At 50.5% G+C, this 15,644-nt stretch overlaps 1 protein-coding gene and 1 non-coding gene across 2 annotated transcripts in view; both read right to left on the reverse strand.

The window, feature by feature from the left end:
- The window catches only part of MAP4 (microtubule associated protein 4), a 153,164-nt gene that overhangs the window by 14,108 nt on the left and 123,412 nt on the right, over positions 1–15,644 (reverse strand). Inside the window, 6 exon segments of the mRNA XM_056857164.1 lie at positions 1,383–1,496; positions 5,794–6,110; positions 6,507–6,566; positions 7,794–7,914; positions 14,326–14,544; positions 15,524–15,627. Of these exon segments, the coding sequence (XP_056713142.1) occupies positions 1,383–1,496; positions 5,794–6,110; positions 6,507–6,566; positions 7,794–7,914; positions 14,326–14,544; positions 15,524–15,627 (935 nt within the window).
- LOC130484900 (small nucleolar RNA SNORA5) lies at positions 11,206–11,340 on the reverse strand. Its single transcript, XR_008933710.1, has one exon. It is a non-coding gene; the product is annotated as a small nucleolar RNA SNORA5 (small nucleolar RNA).

The raw sequence follows: 15,644 nt of genomic DNA on the forward strand, positions 1-15,644 counted from the left end.
GACGTAGGCCTTTAATAATCATGAAGGGGGGGTGGCTTTGCATTTAACTACTTCCTGCACTAATACAGCTGAACTGTCAGGAAAACTCAATGTCCACACAGAACAGGAGGCAAGGGAGCGGGGGGGGGGGGGGGCTCTTGCCACATTACGCGCCATGGAAGCAGTGGCTAATAAGAAAGTGGTCGCCCCAACTGAGTCTGGAGCTCGACTAAACACTTTGTTTTCACAGGCAGAGGCTGAGACTCATAAGATGAGAGGGGTCTGGAGAAAGTTCCCTTGCAGGATCCCCCCGTAACATGAGCTCGCCCCAAGACCCAAGTCTTACTCTAGAGATGGTCTTCCCATCTCTGGCCTCTACCTCTTCAGACTGACATGATAAAGTCAATGTCCTGGGTAGCCATCTGCCCTACATGGCTTCCATTTACAGGGAAGGTATGGTTTATTCACAGAGAAGCCATCTGTCCAGCTAGCAGTCTGAAGGGGTGCAGGCCCAAACATAAGTTGGCCACCTCTGTGAGAACTAGACCCTGTCTCATTCTGTGAGAACTAGACCCTCAAGTCTCACTCCCAACAGACCTACAGTACATTGGTTCTCGTAGGTTATCCGGGCTGTGTAACCGTGGCCTTGGTATTTTCTTTCCTGACGTTTCGCCAGCAGCTGTGGCCGGCATCTTCAGAGGAGTAACACTGGAGTAACAGAGGAGTAACAGAGGAGTAACACTGAAGGACAGTGTCTCTGTCCTTTAGTGTTACTCCTCTGAAGATGCCGGCCACAGCTGCTGGCGAAACGTCAGGAAAGAAAATACCAAGACCACGGTTACACAGCCCGGATAACCTACGAGAACCAATGAACTCTGACCGTGAAAGCCTTCGACAATATTTCTACAGTACATTGTTTAGATGTCCCTTTGCCTTGAAAAGCACAGTTGATGGTAGGAACAAAGCAAGTGAAAGCTGTTGTGGGATTTGGGGCAGGCGAGAGAGAAGAAACTTGGTGCTCTGGGGCCTGGGAAGTTGGAGGGTCCCCAACCCTTTCTGGGTGGGGAGGGCTCGGCCGTTTTTATCTCCTCACAACAACAAAGAAGAGCGTCTCCTGGTCCCCTCCAGCCACGTCGGCATGGCTTCCCACCTGAAGAGAGGAAGAGGTACAGGGGCTCATCTCACTCCACGGACTTCACCGACAGCAGCATGGGACGTACACACGGGAAGGTGCGTGCAAAAGAAGAGGGCTGAGAGCAGGGACAGCGACGAGAAAAAAGTGTGAGAGTTAAGAGAGAAGGGGGGAAAGTGACCCAAACAGGGGGTGGGAGGGGGGGGGAAATAAGTCACAGAGTCGGTTCTTTTCTCTCCCAAGTGATAGAGAAGGCTGAAATAAAACTCACTTTCCCATTGGGCGGCTTTTGGGCGCCCTCTTTTGTAACAGCTGTTTTAGAGACTGCATTGAGTTCAGGCTTTCGGGCAGCCCCGGCTGACTCTGCCTTTCTCTCTACTTTTGCCTAAATGGAGACAAATGGAGGGTGACTTTTTACATCATGAGAATTAAAAAAAAAAATTAAAAAGCAATGACGGGAAAGGAGGATGAATGTCAAACCAGCACCTGGGGCGTTCACGCGGCCCTGTGAAACCAGAGGGGCATTGTACACAAAGGGGGCATCTTGTACCCAAGGCAGGAGAAACACAGAGCAATGGTTAGCGGGGGGGGGGGGGGGAGAGCCGGGAGACACAGGTTCAAGCCCCCCCCCCATGGACCCCTTGAATGGCTTTGGACCTCCCCCTCTATGCTGGCTGCACCAGCTGCATCCCTCACTTGAGATTGTGCTTGGACAAACCCTCCTGCCCCAGCACAGCTGGTCACAGTCTGCTTCCAGTGCAGAGGGGAAGGAAGTCTGAAAGCGCTCTGGATTCTAAACAAGCCCCCCTCTATCCTGAATTCTGGTTTGGCCCAAACTCAGAAGCAAATCTGGGGAACTTCTGAGGCGGGGGCACACACCACATGTTAAGTCTGGAGCTGGAAAAGTCCGTGAATTCTCGTACCACTCCCGGCCTCCCAAACTAGCACACGCTTTTACCATCCTCAAACCTGAATGCTCCATTTTCTTAATGCAAACATTCCCCTTTCCCTATCCCAAAAGTGGCCATTGGTTCAAAATGAGGATTTGTTTCTGGAGCAGCTCGAAAGTACCCAATAATTATCTGCATGGTTCCCACTTGGGGAAAGAAAATGCATGCAATATCATATGAGATTCTGGTGCAATAACTGAATGTTTTTACCTATCAGTTTTGACTACAAAAATGTGCCCCCCCCCATTTTGCAAACCGGGGTTGGCTTCTTCTGCAATCTACAGTTTGACCACACTAAGCAGCAAATAACGGCTGTACTTTCTTTTCTTTTAAAGGCACTAAAGACATTCAAATATCACTCTGAAAGACATTTATTGTCCCATATGCCCTACATGAAGGCAGTTACACAAGGAAGGGGTTTCCTTTCGGATTATTAAAGCAACATCCTCCAAAGAGAAGGCAACCTGGGCCAGGAGATCCACTCCTGCTGAGTTCTATTGCATCACAGAGAACAGAAAACCAGAAGCAAGCACCTGAGTGGGGTAAGATCAGCAGGCTGCAGAACTGCATGCTATTGAAGGACATTCCCCAACTGCTAAAACTTGAGGTATCCGTTTTTGGGTGATGTCCCTTAGCCCAGCTCCCAACAACAGCCCCAGGATATGTTTTCTGTGTTGTTTATTCCATTTACAGTACACAGACAGGAGAAGGTGGTGTGGTGTGGGAAGGGGCTGCAGCTCAGTGGAGGAGCATCTTCTTGGCATGCAGAAGGTCCCAGGTTCAACCCCCAGCATCTCCAGTTAAAAGAACCAGCAGGAGGTGATGGGAAAGACTTCTGCCTGAGACCTGGAGAACCGCTGCCGGTCTGAGTAGACAATACTCACTCTGATGGACCAATAGTCTGATTTAGAATAAGGCAGCCTATGTATTGGGGCCATAGCTTGGTGCAAGAGCTTCTGCATGCACAAGGCCCCAGGTTGAGTTCCTGGCATCTCCAGTTAAATGGACCTGCCTGGCCCTTTTAACTTGAGTTGCTGCGGGTTGAACATGGGACCTTCTGCATTATTCTATTCAGACAATACTGACCTTGATGGACCGAGGGTCAGGTCCAGTATGAGGCAGCTTCATGTGTGTGTGGACCAATCCTTCCCCTTGAGGACACCGCACTGATACAAACAAGAGCTGCGCAAGAGCACAGCAACGTTCGTGGCCAGTCGAGTCGGTGAAGTTTGCAGAGAAGAACATTCCTGTGGGCTACTCCGCATCAACTCACGTGGGCATAAACAAGCTGGATCCCCCATCTCAACCCTTGAACACTCATGAAGCTGCCTTCTACTGAATCAGATTCCCGGTCCATCAAAGTCAGTATTCTCTGCTCAAACCAGCAGCGGCTCTCCAGGGTCTCAGGCAGGGGTCTTTCACATCACGTACTTGCCTTGTCCCTTTAACTGGAGATGCTGGGGGTTGAACCTGGGACCTTCTGCACGCCAAGCAGATGCTCTACCACTGAGCTATGGCCCCTCCCCAAGATGCTGGTCATTGTCCCCATCTATGCAAGCGTGAATGAAAGGACGGCCACCTGGGGTCAGTCATGCACCAAAGTCTCTCTTTCAAAATGCATATTCCAGGAATAAACCTTTCTAGCCTTCCTTGTTGCTGCAGGCAGGATTACTTATCCTGGCATGAAAGAGAGGAGACATGAAGGGTCTCTGGTCTTGCCAAAGGCTGTGGATCTTCTTTCCTGTGTGGGGCTTCGAACATCTCTTAAGTGCGAACATTTTTTTTTTACATAAATAGGAATTTCATATCATCTTCCTTCATCCTTGGGGATGGGAAGAACTAGAGTAATCCAATAAATTAATTGCTTGTTGGCTGAGAAGATGGATTTAAATTTGCCGTGCGTTCAGGGGCTGTGCTCTGGAGCATGCCAGAAGCATCAACAAGCCCAAGGTCAGCTCAGCTGAGCACCCTCTTGCCCCAGGCACTAAGGCCCAGGGGATCACAGCTGGGTGGGAGCCAGGGCTGGCTTCAGTTCCCACAAAGACGCCGACACCGACAACAAAATACCTCTGCAGAAAAACAGGCAGCTGCTCCACTGATCCTCAGGCCTGTCTGAGTGGAATAGTTTCCAGGCTTGAGTGGGCAAAGGTGTGCCAGGCAGAAAGCTTCATTTCATAGAATCATAGAGTTGGAAGGGACCACCATGGTCATCTAGTCCAACTCTCTGCACAATGCAGGAAATGCACAACTACCTCCTCCACCCACCCCGAGGGACCTCTACTCCATGCCCAGATCGCCAAGGTGCCGTCCCTCTCATGATCTGCCTAAGCTCATAGAATCAGCATTGCTGACAGATGGCCATCTAGCCTTGGCTTAAAAACCTCCAGGGAAGGAGCACTTACCACCTCCCTAGGAAGCCTGTTCCACTGAGGAACCGCTCTGTCAGAAAGTTCTTCCCAATGTCTAGACGGAAACTCTTTTGATTTTATTTCAACCCGTTGGTTCTGGTCCAACCTTCTGGGGCAACAGAAAACAACTCGGCACCCTCCTCTCCATGACAGCCCTTCAAGTACTTGAAGATGGATATTATATCCCCTCTCAGTCTTCTCCTCTTCAGGCTAAACATACCCAGCTCCTTCAAGCTTTCCTCACACGACTTGGTCTCCAGACCCCTCTCCTTCTCTGTTGCCCTCCTCTGAGTATGCAGAGAAATTCCCTCCCTGGTGCCAAAAATTTGGGGATTGGCTGAACCTGCAGAAGTTGGCAGGGGCCAGCAGGGGGCGCCACAACAGCGCTGCTGCATCAGAGGTCCCTCCCTCCCTCTACACCAGGGGTCCCCAACACAGTGCCTGTGGGCACTATGGCACCCCTCCAACACCTTTTCTGGTGCCCGCCAAGTATTTTTAGAAAGTAGGCAGGGGCCAGGTGGGGCTTTTGCCCAGGAAGGCTTCTGATTGATCACTGGAGAGTTCATTGGCTCTTCATATTTTTTTTAAAACGTTGCTTTGGCGGCAGTGGCCACCACAGCACAAGGATCGTCACTGTGTGACTGAAGGTAAGCAGCGGCAGCCATTTTGTGGCTGGCTCCGCCTCCTGAAGCCACCATTCTGTGGCAGCCGTTATTGCAGCTGCACCCATCATGGTAGGCCAAAATTCCAAAGGTGGCTGCAGGCTCAAAAGGGTCGGGGACTCCTGCTCTAGACACTCCACTGGCCAGCCTAACAGGCTCAACCCTCTACTAAGAAAGGACTCCCCATATTTGCATTTCCAGATCAGAAGCGTAAGAGTTGTTTCACTGCAGACGTGAGAACGTAACCCAGGGTCTCAGAAGCACCTCTAGACATTACCCCAACAAACACCCCAGGGTCTCAGAAGCACCTCTAGACATTAGGAAGAATTTTCAAACAGAGCGGTTCCTCGGTGGAACAGGCTTCCTCAGGAGGTGGTGAGCTCTCCCTCCCTGAAGATTTTAAACAGAGGCTAGATGGCCATCTGTCAGCAATGCTGATTCTATGACCTTAGGCAGATCATGAGAGGGAGGGCACCTTGGCCATCTTCTGGGCATGGAGGAAGGGTCACTGGGGGTGTGGGGGGGAGGTAGTTGTGAATTTCCTTCATGGTGTAGGGGGTTGGACTAGGTGACCCTGGTGGTCCCTTCCAACTCTATGATTCTATGATTCTACGACCGCACAGACATGCAATTCTGAATCCTGCCCACAAGACGGAGTTTACCTTTCCTCCACCGGGCTGGTGCTTGATGTTGTCTGTGGACCCAATCTTGGAACGGATGTTCTTCAGGTCAGGAGCGGACACGCTGGTCGTGGGCCGAGGGGGCTTGGAAACGGGGCTCGTCTTGGGGGCGGCTTTTAGCGTGGATGCCCTCTTGGAGTCGGTGGCGGTTGTGTTGGCTGTCCCGGAAAGTCTGGGAGCAGTTGGCTTGGGACGGTTAGCAGCAGCTCCAGGCAGGGCAGGGGAGGCGGCGGTTGGGGTGGTGGCGCCAGGTTTGGCAGTGGCGGAGGCGGGGGCGCTCTTTGGGCGGCTCAGGTCAGCTGCAAAGGAGGAGAAGAAGATGAAGAGCTGGTTTTTATATGCCAACTTTCTCTACCACTTAAGGAAGAATCCAACTGGCTTACAATCACCTTCCCTTCCCCTCCCCACAACAGAAACCCTGTGAGGTAGGTGGGGCTGAGAGAGTGTGACTGGGCCAGGGTCACCCAGCTGGCTTCATGTGGAGGAGTGGGGAAACAAATCCAGTCCACAGATTAGCCTCCCCCACTCATGTGGAGGAGTGGGGAATCAAACCTGGTTCTCCAGATCAGAGTCCACTGCTCCAAACCACCGCTCTTAACCACTACACCACGCTGGCTCTCAGGAGGAGGGCCAGTGGAGGAAGCAGCAGGTGCTCCAGGTGGAAACGGTGCTTCTTTAGCATCTGGCAAGCTTACCTGATGGGGATTTTGCAGTGGTCTTCTTGGCATCTGCAAGCTTTGTATCCATCTTGATGGCTGCGGGATGGGAAAAAGGCTCAGGTGAACCTCTGCTCTGTTTTCCTGAGGCTGACCAGGAGCTCTCTCAGCATCCTTGCCTCGACTTGCTACATGTCAGCCCTCTTCTTACCAAGCTGAAGCTACCTGAGCCCTGGCAGAGCCTTTGAAAGTGTAACGAGGGGAAAGCCAGCCATGCTGGGCAAAGGCTCTTCATTATTGCCAAAATTATTGTGGAACCCCCCCCATGTTTATCCCCTCTCCACTTCCAGCTAAGCCAGCCCGAGAAGCTGCAAAGGAGTCGGGGGGCTCTCTTCACCAGGAGCAAAGAATCTGACTATTAGTTGTTTAACCAGAAATATGTATTACTTTTCCTAAAAAAAAGAGGCAGAGAGTCATTGCTGTGGCACGTTAATAAAAGAAAAAGGAAAGAAAAAATAACAGTACTGCTGTCAAGTCTGCTTTGCAGGATTTGCCCGGTTTATTTTATTTATTTATTTATTATTTCCACATTACCCTGCTTTCCCCGGCCAAAACCGGGCTCGGAGCGGCTTGCAGAATATAAATGTCCCATTAAATCAGTAAAAGCACTAAAACATTTTAAAATAGCCCTATAAAATCATATAATCCTAGTTTACCTAAGGCGCCTCTAGAGTGTAAAACACAAACTTCAACTAGGTGAGCAGACGGAATAATTACCGGATTGAATAAGAAAGATATTAGGGAGGCCAGCATTTATATACAGGGAACTGTAGCTGGCCTCAACCATAAGCCCAGGTGAATTCTAGGACTGAATCTGTTTACACACAGAGATAATCGCCTGGCTTACTTGCCTTCCTACTTCTTTTTCACTTGCCACGGGGACCCGCACAGCAATGAAATGGGAATGCCTTTCTGGACAGCACTCTCACTGGGTTCGTTTGAGTCTGCAGCCGCTTGTGGATTTGGATCTGCACAATCTGGAAGGTCTCAACCTCCCACTGCGAGAAGCATTCAGTGCGTCGTGCACAAAAGTCGGTCTGTCCAAGGGCAAGGATTTCCCCCTCTGGCCTTAGTCCTCGTGTTAGTGGGGCAGACTTGGCACCATTTGAGGACTTCACGGTTAGTGCACGTGAAAGGGCCAGCCCCCTGCACCCCTGTAACAGAGCCCCCCTTTCCCCAGCATGTCTCAGGCACAGAGATACTCACTTGAGGGCCTCTTGGGTGGGGAGGTGGCAGAATTCCTGGGGCTCGCCGCCGAGTTTGTGCTGGCCAGCGCTGTCGATGGCCTGGGTGTGGCAGGGCTGCTTTTCACACTAGACCGAGGGGTTGTCGCAGATGGCGCCTTCGAAGGGGAGGCTCGCTTCTCTGCGCTCTTTGCGTCTGTCCCCTAGGAACAAAAAAAAAAAAAAAGAGGACCCATTTCAAACTGTATTTCCTGTAAAAAAAGCCCTTCTCCAAAAGGCGAACTGAAGAGCCAGTGTGGTGTGGTGTGGTGTGGTGGTTAGAGTGCTGGACTAGGATCTGGGAGACCCAGGTTCGAATCCCCATTCTGCCCTGGAAGCTCGCTGAACGACCTCTGGCCAGTCTCACACTCTCAGCCTAAGCTACCTGACAGGGTTGTTGTGAGGATAAAATGGAGGAGAGGGGAATGATGGTAGCCGCTCTGTGTCCCTGCTGGGGAGAAAGGCGGGGCATAAATGAACTAACTAAAGGTAAAGGTAGTCCCCTGGGCAAGCAAGCACCAGCTGCCTCTAGAAAGCCCGTAAAACAGGAAGACGGCAACAGCATCCTCCAGCATAATTACCCACCATAAGAGGGCAAATGGGAACCTTGCCTTTTACTGTTCCTAAGTTATCCTTAATTTGACAGTCAATGACTATGCAGTGAGCATTTGAGTAGTTAAATGCAAGATACACTTTAAATCATGTCTTGGAACCACCTGGGGGGGATACAGGTGGGAAGTTGGAGAGGAGGCGTTTTGCAAGAGAGCAAGTGGAAGAACATTGATGGGCGGCTCCTCACTGGCAGTCTTTAAGTAGAGGCTGGACAAACACTTGTCAGGGATGCTCTAGGCTGATCCTGCATTGAGCAGGGGGTTGGACTAGATGGCCTGTTTGGCCCCTTCCAACTCAAATGATTCAATTATTCTACCTCCGTGTTTACATCTGTAGAAACCTATATAAAGCTCCCTTACGAGTCAGTCAGCTGCTTCACCCCGCTAAGTATTGTCCACTCTCACTGGCATTGGCTCTCCAGAGTCCCAGGGAGAGAAATGTCTTTTATCTCCCTCTGCCACCCCACACCATTTCCCGCTAGAGATGCCAGGGAGGGAACCTGGGATTTTTAGCATGCTAGTGTGGGTTCTGCCACTAAGCCGCAGCTGCCCTCCTTGACTAGACAGCGGGACTTCACGGAGCCCACAAGAAAGAAGGAGAGAACTGTTTCCCGAAGTCTACCCAAAATTCACAGGCCAGTCATGGAGGCAACGGGCCCGACAGGCCCCATGCCTGGACACCTGCCCAAAATGCCGATCATTTATTTCTTGGGTTTAAAGCTCCTGGCCTCTTCTACCCAGCTCCCCTTTCCCTTGAACCGTTCAGGCCACCACCGTCCTCATCTGCCAAGAGGAAGCTCTTTAATTACAGGCAGAAGAAAGAAAATTGCTCTCCGGGCTTAGAGAGCATTTGTCCAAGACCATCTGGGGCCACAAGCAATGATCAATCAATTTACCAACAGCTGACGCAGTGGGGGGAAGATGGGAAAATTCCTTTAACAGGAAAGCATCGAGCCAGGAGTACTTGGAAGCAACTCCTACCGAAACGGTTGGTGTTTGCTTCGAAGTACATATACTGGGGTTAAATACTTTGAAGACGAGGCCTTCTCATAGCAGAAGAAGCAGGTCTTTATTTCCGGGGAGCAAAACTAAATTTTAGGTGTTTTCTCTGCTTCTGGATGTTGGGCAGAAGTAAACAGAGCTATTTTGTGCTGGTGAGAAGAATGGTTCATCTGTGGATTTTGTAATGAGAGAATGGGTAGAATGATTTATTCCGATATACGACATCCTGTTCAAAAATAACATTCTGAATCAGTGGGCTTAACTAAAAAAAAAAAAAAAGCCAGGCATACAGGGGTGGAGGGGGGGAGAGGGGCTTTTTATTTTGCAGATTTCATTCCCATTCATAATATTAAAATCTGACTCTAATCACAAAGCCTGGATTTAGAGCTGTTGACATATTTTTGGATTCAACAGCTCTCTCTGGCTAGGATTCAAGGCACTACTATGTTCACTGCCCATTTGCTTTACACGTACACACCCCAATTTTGGTAAGCAAACCCTGGTCACTATGGAAACTGGGGGCCATCCTAAGGTTACTTCCCAAAGAGCAGAATTCCTAGGAAAATGCAAACCTCAGCAGCACGTGCTCAGGCAACCCACACGCCCAGGATTTTGCTCCTTAACAAGGAATACCAGGGCAGAAGTGCAAGAGGTCCTCTCTCATCCATCGGATCAAGGGCAAGAGGGAATTCGCCTTGGTCAGGCTCACAATGCCAGTTTAAAGCTTGACAAGTGACAGATGAACTCAGGCAGATCATGAGAGGGAGGGCAGGAAGGGTTGTATCAGTGTTTAGCTCTCAGGGCCCTTTCTTACATGCCCAGGCTAGTGCTGATCCCCACTTTAGGATCAGGAAGCAATTTTCCTCCAGGCCAGATTGGCCAGAGATCCTCCTGGAAGGTGCTTTTATTTTTTTTTATTTTTTGCCATTTTCTGGGCATGGAGTAGGGGTCACTGGGAGTTTGTGTGTGGGGGGGAGGTTGTTGTGAATTTCCTGCATTGTGCAGGGGGTTGGACTAGATGACCCTGGTGATCCCTTCCAAACCTATGATTCTTGGTCATCTAAGATCTCCTGCTCCCTCCCCCAGGCAATTCTGCCTTTTCTTCTTCTTCCTGGCCCATTAGATGTCTGGAATTTGCTCCCAGAACCCCTCCATGAAGCCGCCTCTCCCACCGCCTTCAAAGCCCACCTCTCCTCGAAGCCTTTGGCTTGCCTACTTTTCACGCTTCCAGCACTGACACCAAGCCTGAGGATGCCTCGCTAAATGAATAATTCTGACTCCTCTTCCCCTCACCCCCCATCTGCTGCTTTCTTACGGCAAATGTTAAATTAAATTCCCTGCTGGGATAGGGGCTTCACTTTGTCATTCCTCTGCAGAGTGCCACAAATGGTGACACATTCGTATTATCAATAAATGTTGACATGCAGTAAGGCCCAACCAGTCTACCCGGCACAATGTTATGATTGTCACGTGAAACTGCCTTATACTGAATCAGACCATCAGTCCATCAAGGTCAGTATTGTCTACTCAGACTGGCAGCAGTTCTCCAGGGTCTCAGGTGGGGGTCGAACAAATCACTGACTGCCTCACCTTTCCTGGATGTTGGGGTGTGATAATGGGACCTTTTGCATGCTAAGCAGATGTTCCTCCGCAGAGTCACAGCCCTTCCTAGAGACTGGCAGTGGCTCTCCTGGGTCTCAGGCAGAGGTCTTTCACATCACCTTCTGCCTGGTCCTTTAACTGCAGATGCTGGGGATTGAAGCTGGGACGTTCTGCATGCCAAGCAGATGCTCTACCACATAGCCACGACTCCCATTGCTTGCTTGGCCCTGGGGTGTCACTGCCTGTCTGCAGCAAAACTATCCCTGGAGCCCACAAAGAACTCCGAGGCCCATGAGCTACAGGTATTTACTGTGGCAACTGTTTGGACCAATCCTCACCACGGAAAAGGTGAGCAATGAATTTGACACAGCTGCAGAATCTCTGGTGGGCCCAGGAAGGACTCACTAACAGCCCTACTGGAGCATTGGTTGGGGTGGGGCTGAAAGGCTCTGGTTGCCCAAGAAGAGGGGTTTAAAACGAGCGAGTTCGGCACTAGGGAATTCTCCGCAACACCTCCTCCCAATCTGGTTTGCAGCTGCCCCTCCACCCCTCCCTTGTCCTCCAGACAGTCCACCAGGGCCAGAGAGAAAGTCCCCACTTTGGCCATCAGCAGTGGCTCTCCAGGGTCTCTCACGTCACCTACTGCCTAGCTCTTTTAAGTGGAGATGCCGAGGGTTGAACATGGGACCTTCCACATGCCAAGCAGATGTTCTTCCACTGAGCCACAGACCCTCCCCCAAGTTGTCCAAGGTTCTTAATCCAATTTTCTCAAATCCTACAGAGATACAGCTGTGAATATTGATTTTGTCGCACAGTCACCGCAGGAATTCTGTCAGTTGCCAAAGCTTATGCTAGTCAGGAGATTCTCAGCACCAAGGGTAACGTATGTCACACCTCACTCAAAGGGCCAAACCTTTCCCTAGCAAGGCTCCCGTGCTTTTAGCTGCATGGCAGGAGAAATTCACCAGGTAAAGTGCCCATCTCCGTGCCAAGGAAAGCCAGATTAGCTGAGACCCTGTCCATCACCAAAATGTTGAAGGCACCCATCAGAAAAAATAATCAAGTGGTAACCCTTTCCACCAACAGGGCTGACACAGCTGGGGAGCAACTTGGACTTTTTTGGCAGCAAGGGTCTCATTTCAGAACCATTCCCAGAAGCATGGAGTAAAAGCAACCACCTTGAAATAGCTCCCCAAAAGAACATAAGAACATAAGAAAGGCCCTGCTGGATCAGACCAAGGCCCATCAAGTCCAGAAGTCTGTTCACACAGTGGCCAACCAGGTGCCTTTAGGAAGCCACAAACAAGACGACTGCAGCAGCACTAAACTGCCTGTGTTCCACTGCCCCCAAAATAATAGGCATGCTCCTCTACTAGAGAGAATAGGTATGCAGCATGACTAGTTTCCATTTTAACTAATAGCCATGAATACCCCTCTCCTCCATGAATATGCCCACTCCCCTCTTAAAGCCCTCCAAGCTGGCAGCCATAACTACATCCTGGGGCAGGGAGTTCCACAATTTAACTATGCGTTGTGTGAAAAAATACTTCCTCGTCATGAAAACCCACATCTTCTTGGTTCCTTTTAGCAGCTCACCAGCTCAGAGAAAGAGCTCCAGCAGCCCTTCCAGGAACAACCTGCCGCATCCCCAGAACCTTCCAGCAGCCCACCAGAACTACCAGGTAACATCTGAGGCCTCATTCGAAGAAGGTTGGAGTTCCGTGAGCAGCACAAAACTGTGTGGTATCGGGCTGTATTCATTGTCAGAAGGGGAGCTTCACCATCACCCCTCTGTATGCTCATTAGGGATGCCATTAATTTCAGTGGCAAAAACATGTTTGCAGCTGCCTGTCAGTCAGATGCTAGCTCGCAGCTGATTGGGGGACCACCGGGAATGGGCTTCGGACCCGCCCCAATCTAAAAACAACAACCCTGCTACATGAGGTAGTTGGAGATTCGAAACCAATGGCTTTACAATGGGAAGAAAAGCAGATTGTTTCTCTTCCCTCCCGATGCTTCCCATATGTTTCTCATTTACTTATCTATTTGATTCACATGCTGCCTTTCTCCCCAGTGGGGTCCCAAACCAGCTCACGAGGTTCTCCTCTCAATCATTTTATCCTCACAACAACTCTATGAGGTAGGCTGGGCTGAGAGAAGGAACTCAGCCCAAAGACACCCAGCAAGCTTCCCAGGTCTCCCATATCCTAGTGTGACACACTAATCACTACAACATACTGGCCGTTCCCTCCAAGCAGGGTGGGGGGAGAGGGGAAGCAATGCTTCTGATCCATTGCAAAGGGGGAAAGAAAAAGATAATTATTTCTCTTCTTCTCTGCAGCTCATGCAATCTGCTGCTTCCCGTTGGAGGCCAAGCCAACAGCTTGCGGTGGAAAGGAGAAGAGCAATCTTTCTCTCTCCCCTTCCCCATGGAGAGACTGCCCCTTCTCTACAGCCCAAGCTAATAGTTTGGAGTGGGGAGAACAGTGGGGGAATCAGCAGGGCTTCTGATCACTCCACCCCACCCCAATGTGCTGCATCTTGGCAAGTCTGGAACACTTCAAATTTTCCAAGATGGGAGAGCAGAAGAACCAACTTCCAGCTGATCCCCACAATCAGCTGGGACTCCGCTCCTGACTCCCCTCCCCCGCCAAAAAACCCCCTTTACTGGGCAAACAGCACTGTTTCCCCAGTACGACATCAGAAGCTGACCCCCAGTTGACTCCCCATCGTCAGGGATTCAGCTTCTGACGGCTGCACGTAGCCAGCTCCCGTGAATGGATGTGAACAGGTTGTGTAATCAGCTGCAAGACTGCCGCTGGTGAGCAGGATGACTGCCAAACCGGCAGGTGTTCAAGCATCCCTCATGCTAATCCAACCATTCACAAAAAAACAAATGAAATACACCCTGTCATTTCAGGATGCAAAGTTTGGGGGGGGGGAAGAAGTCCCAGGTTCAATCCCCAGCATTTCCAGCTAAAAGTACCAAGTAGAAGGTGATGGGAAAGACCTCCTCTTGAGACTCTGGAGAGCTGCTGCCAGTCAGAGTAGACAATACTGACCTTGGTGGACCAAGGGTCTGATGAGGGAAGCTTCATGTGTTCATGAGTTCAAAGACACAATACAATCTGCGTTTACATGAGCTATTCCCTATCTGCATTCTCAAGAGGAGCCGGGTGAAGCAATAGGCTGGATAAAGGAACGCCAAAGCAACGGCCATTCGGCTGGGGACCACAGAAGGGCTGAGAGAAAAGATGGCAACTGCTGAAGAAGACTCCAAGACCTACCCGGCTCCAAGGCCACAAGCTGCCCTCTGAAAATGCCCCTCGGAACTCCCTGCCACAGTGCGACGTTCCTTACCTTTGGTTTAGAGTCTTTAGGAGTTAAGGTGGAGGGTCGCGTGGCGCTGGTCGCAAGGCGTTTAGGGGCGGTGCCTGCAGCAAGACCCGCAGTCGGGCTAGTGGCTTTTTTGTTTTGGCTGGGTGTGGTGAAAGCCGGCCGCTTAGCAGGGGTGGCGGCGGAAGCCGACACGGGCTTGGTTTTCGCTGCAGCAGGCTTGGCCGGAGTAGAGGCTGATGGCTTTATGTTAAACGCACAAAGACAAGCAGAAAATGGACAACACACACGTAACAAAAGAAAAGAAAAGAAAGAAGCCCATTGTCAACAAAACGTTAAGCGGCAGCAAAATATGCGAGGAAAAAAACAAGCCCCATTCATAAGAAATAAACAACAACGCCAGTGTTCGGTTCTCTGAGCATAAGGCAAGTGGGGGGGGGGCAGGAAGGGCCAATCCCCTGGGACTGTCACCTGGAGAAACAGTAACAAGAGATGTAAGAGAATCACTACACAGAGCCTGGGCCTGCAGCAGCCTTGGAGATAAGGCCTACAAAGAGCGTAGGGGTCCTGGAGCTGGCAGGCTCTCCGGCACTTATTTACGGCACATGGGCTACCTATAAAAGGAGGGGAGAGACGAGGATGGGACAATCCCAACTACACTCCCCCAGAAAAAAAGGGTCTACTACTCTTTCTTTCCCTTTCCTTCTCCAAAACATACTGAACTTTGTGATGGGGCTTTTTGGGGACAATGGGAATTCAGAGTGTGCCCTCCAGAAGCTGTGGCTTCTTACCACAGTGCTTGCTAAACTCACCCCACTCTTTTACGGGAGACTCGTGACCAGTTAAGATGCCCTTCACTGTGCCCTTGATTTGGTCTGAAAAAACATCACACACTTTGCTCCAGACCCTTTTGACCCTGATTATTCCAGACACCAACAACATGGTATGGAATAATGGGTGTTTTGAAACAAAATCTGGAAGCAGACTCACACTGGTGAGCTCAGTCAGGATCACACCTATAGCAGGTGTTATCACACTTGAAAACCTTGTGACGCACAGAAGTGAATTTGTGGAAAGGACAGAACTGGGAGTCCACTCAGAGAACAGAACTTATGATCGGCTTAAGCAGCTAAAGGAATGTGGAATGGGTGTGGAAAGCCTGCGCCAAACCCAGTAAAATGTTGCCAGGGTTAACACGAAGACAGGTGACTGTGACCCCTACCTTGGTTTTCTTCTCAGGGCTTGGTGGAAGCTCCTTGTTGGGAGGGGCCACGATGTCGTTTGCCGTCACAACCTCAGGCGCTGCCTTTATCTCTTCTGGTTTTGCTGACCAAAGCAAAAAA

This window comes from Euleptes europaea, chromosome 11 (genome assembly GCF_029931775.1).
Source record: "Euleptes europaea isolate rEulEur1 chromosome 11, rEulEur1.hap1, whole genome shotgun sequence".
In the NCBI taxonomy this organism is placed as follows: Eukaryota; Metazoa; Chordata; class Lepidosauria; order Squamata; family Sphaerodactylidae; genus Euleptes; species Euleptes europaea.